Here is a 4,411-nt window from a genome sequence, read left to right on the forward strand (position 1 = left end):
ACTGTAAGTTAAACTCACTGTAAGTTAAAGATAATAATATTTGTACTATTTCACAGGGTTATGCAGCAATGTCTTCGTAAACCTGAAAGTTTTGAATGTGTGTTATGAATATTACAGGCCCAGACACAGAAAATAAAGAATCAAACTAAGCTTTTTCCTTTTTGTCTGATTTTATGAACTGAGACTGAAAAGTTCATGGAATAACTAGGGCATCCCATTATTAGCCATGGTCTTAATTCTGAAAAGTACTATAAATATAATACATCCCAAAATGTTGAAAGCTGAATTAAGTAATTTTGTGACAATAAAAAAAAAAGCAGGGCAAACTTCAGTGATTCCAGGAACATAGCATGAAATGGTGTCTCTACTGCTAGGGAAAGATAGCAACAGATCTGCATGCAGCAAACCAAGAATGAGAAACTCCACTATGGTAAGAGAAAACTGAAAATAGAAACAAACATGAAAGCAACAGTCCAGGAAACAGGCTATTTGAGTCTTTAGTATGAAAAACATTACAGAGTACATCTTCAGTAGCATTTTCAGTATGTACAATAATGATATTTTATGCAAGAATAGTAATGTAATAACAATAAACCACATATGGTGACTAATTGTAGAGAGAGTATAGATTATAAAGACTACATCAATGAATGTGAAAAATGCAAAGTTTGGTCCAGTGTTTATTCATCTCCATTTCTACAAATGTTGTTTGGTTGTCCCAAGCTATGGGTCTGAAATCAGGTGTATGTAAGAGTGTTTGCCTCTGAAGGTATATGTGTAGGTGAAAAGAATGCCTCCTTACTCTTTTGAGGGAGGAGATATTACCACATCTGTCAGATGTGCAGGGCCCAGGCTCACCACAGAGTATTTTGGTTTTTAAGCACAAACTAAAACATTTATAGCTTCATAGGAAAGTATTAGAGCTGATGGCCATGTAAACTGGGAACAGTTGTCTCTTGGAGATAAGTACAGGCTCCAGAAGAGAACATGGGAAGGGAAAGAATAAGGTTCCTCCCTGAGTACTGGAAGAATTCACGTTCCATTACATAGAGAAAGAATCAAATAATTCATGACAATTAATTTTGTGTGCTATCCATGACAAGATTTACTACACATATTGAAAACTGTGTAATTAATGCCTTAGCATTTTACAGAGAAGTCTTCCTCACAAAAGAGATGCATACATAATAAGTGACCCTCAAGGAAAAAGGTCACTATCTTCCTTTTTTCCTTTCCCTAGTAATTGTAAGAGAAATAGGAAGCAAGGCTATAGCAGATGTGCTCATTTGCTGGTATGTGAACAGAAGAGAAGTTTTATTGTATAAAAGGAATGTTCCATGTCATTAAAAAAAAAAAGTCTTTGGAAGAAATCTACTTCCCAGCATGGTTGTTGAGCAGTAGTACTCTTGTGGATACTCACAGGGAATATTCAGCCAACTCCTTCCCTTTCACATTTAATTTCTGACCTGATGTTATATATAATTAGTGTGTGGTAATAGTCTATGACAAATTGTTCCCTTCTACAAAAATTTTTTCAACCAAAGGTTGTTATCTCTTAAAACTTTTAAACTTTAAAAACACCCCTTTAAAACTTTCCCTCTGCTGTGTAATGTTTATTATCTTCTTTCTACCCTTTACCCTTCCTTCTTTGTGGCTCCCAATTCTTCCACCAAAACCACCACTTCCACCTACCCACCAACTCCAAACACTAAGAGCTGCCTTGCTGAGTCTGAGGGCAGATCAGCTGATGTTAGGAAATTTAGAGTTTACCTCCCCACAGAATGAATTAGGCCTCGAAGTTTTGGTATAAACTTTTCCATATTGATGACTGATGGCAGGTGGCAATCATAAGCTTTCTTTAAAAACTGCTTTTCCCATCTTGGGATTCAAAATTTTATTTCAGTTTTCTTTTTCCTAAACTTTTTAATTCATTGTTGACTTGTACTGGGTATCTCTGAAGTTGAATTTGGTTTTAAACTCTTTTTGGGTTTTTATCGAAGACTTTTTCTGAAAATAGACTTCCATTGAAAATATCAATTCTATTTGCCAGGGCATGTTCATCACTAATAAAAGTATAAATTTTTAAATTCTATTATTATCTACAATTTCTTGGCTAACTAAACCACATCAACTTAAAAAAAGACAATTTAATAAATGTATAAATAAATCATAATTATAAATTAATAAAATTCTTAAAATATCAAGGGTGAAGTGTTAATTTTTATGATCATATTATATTGCTATGATAAATACTATTACATTCACCAAATTTGTATTTAGTGAGCAGCTCAACCAGTCAAAGGCCACATGATAAGTTGTTGCACTCAAGGTTAAAATTTTTTTTTTGGAAAAGGGCTCACATGTGCAAAAATATTTATAGCAGCTCTTTTTGTGGTGGCAAAGAATTGGAAATGGAGGGGATGCCCATCAATTGGGGAATAGTTGAACAAGTTGTGGTATAAGAATGAATGGAATACTATTGTGCTATAAGAAATGATGAGTAGGTGAATTTTAGAAAAACCTGGAAAGACTTACATGAACTGATGCTGAGTAAAATGAGTAGAATCAGGAGAACATTGTACACAGTAATATCAACACTGTGAAATGATCAACTGTGATAGACTTTGTTCTTCTCAGCAACACATTGATCTAAGACAATTCCAAAAGACTCATGATGGAAAATGCTATTCACATCTAGATGGAGTCTAAATGCAGATTAAAGCATACTATTTGCTCTTTTTTTTCTTTCTTGTGTTTTTTTCCTCTTGTTCTGATTCTTCTTTCACAACATGACTAATATTGAAATATATTTAATATGATTGTACATGTATAGCCTATATCAGATTGCTTGCTACCTTGGGGAGAGGTGAGTGGAGAGAGGGAGGGAGAAAAAAAATGTGCAACTCAAAATCTTATAAAAGTGAATGTTGAAAACAAAATCTTATAAAAGTCAGTGTAATTGGGAAAATAGAATATTATTAGGTGGGGAAAAAGGTAAAAAATTTTTTTCATATTTCCAGTTTACTGGATGCTTTCAGAAGCCTTGTAAATCTCATTTAACTGGAAGTAGATACTAATAGTCATATATAAAAGAAACCAAATAGTGAAACCAAATGTTTAAGGATTTGAGTAGAAAGATGACTATTCAAATGTCTTGGCTCCATTCTATGAGGAATTTTAAATAGATAGAATGAGAAAGTTTTCCCTTTGTATCTGAAGTATGTTCAGACTGTACTTTGGTGGTTCTAAGATGCTTTCTTTCTCTTTGGCTGTTTTCTAGGGACAGCAAAGGATATCAGAAATGGCACATTGGTCACAGAGTTTATCCTCCTAGGCTTTCCAGACATCTGTGGACTGCAGGTTCCCCTCTTCATAGTGATTTTCCTCATCTACATTTTAACCGTTTTTGGAAATGGACTCATCATCGCTATTGTCTGGGCAGAGCCAAGACTACAAACCCCTAGGTACTTCTTCCTTAGCAATCTGTCCTTCTTGGAGATTTGGTATACCACCACTGTCATCCCCAAGCTGCTAGAAACTTTTGTGGTTCAAAGGATAATCATCTGTGTCCCCTGCTGCCTGCTACAATCCTTTTTCCATTTCTTTTTGGGCACAACAGAGTTTTTCATCCTCACAGTCATGCCCTTTGATCGTTACCTGGCCATCTGCAAGCCCTTCCATTACTCTACTCTCATGACCACCTCCCTCTGCCTCCAGCTAGCCCTCAGTTCTTGGATGATAGGATTCACCATTGTCTTCTGTCAGACAGTTCTAATTTTTCAGTTACCTTTCTGTGGCAACAACATCATCAACCACTTCTACTGTGATGTTGGCCCCATCCTGAAAATGGCCTGTGCAGATACCAGCCTCCTGGAGTTTTTGGGTCTCCTGGCAACTAGCCTAATCACACCAGGGTCACTTGTTTTCACAATAGTTTCTTATGTCTATATCGTGTCCACTGTCCTGAAGATCCCCTCAGCTACCGGGCGCCAGAAGGCATTCTCTACCTGTGCTTCTCACCTAACTGTTGTTTCTCTGCTGTATGGGGCAGTTCTCTTCATGTACCTGAGACCCACAGCACATTCCTCATTCAAGATAAACAAGGTAGTATCTGTGCTCAATACTATCCTCACCCCTCTTCTGAATCCTTTCATTTATACTATTAGAAACAAAGAGGTGAAAGGAGCCCTATGGAAAGCAATGGCATGCCAAAAAGCCAGTTACCACGGGTGAGATACGCTGTGCAATAAGTGACTTAAATCAGAGTGAAAAGGAGTAAACCCCAAGTTTTTAAAAATTTACAACTCAATGTTGTATAGTGCAGTCATATAGGACAATGGAGTAAAATGACCAATCTGTTCTTTGAGAATTTGTTGACTATGAAAAAAAATGGGGCTCTGGCTTGAATGGA

General features: G+C 36.2%; 2 protein-coding genes across 3 annotated transcripts in view; one reads left to right on the forward strand and one right to left on the reverse strand.

The window, feature by feature from the left end:
* The window catches only part of LOC114023076 (olfactory receptor 8D4), a 103,603-nt gene that overhangs the window by 95,968 nt on the left and 3,224 nt on the right, over nt 1–4,411 (reverse strand). The window lies entirely within an intron of this gene.
* On the forward strand, nt 397–4,233 carry LOC114023039 (olfactory receptor 6X1). The gene is made up of 2 exons (XM_027835529.1): nt 397–430; nt 3,281–4,233. Exons 1-2 carry the CDS (start codon nt 397–399, stop codon nt 4,231–4,233), a joined length of 987 nt encoding a protein of 328 aa, XP_027691330.1.

This window comes from Vombatus ursinus, unplaced genomic scaffold (genome assembly GCF_900497805.2).
Source record: "Vombatus ursinus unplaced genomic scaffold, bare-nosed wombat genome assembly UNPS02014816.1, whole genome shotgun sequence".
NCBI lineage: Eukaryota > Metazoa > Chordata > Mammalia > Diprotodontia > Vombatidae > Vombatus > Vombatus ursinus.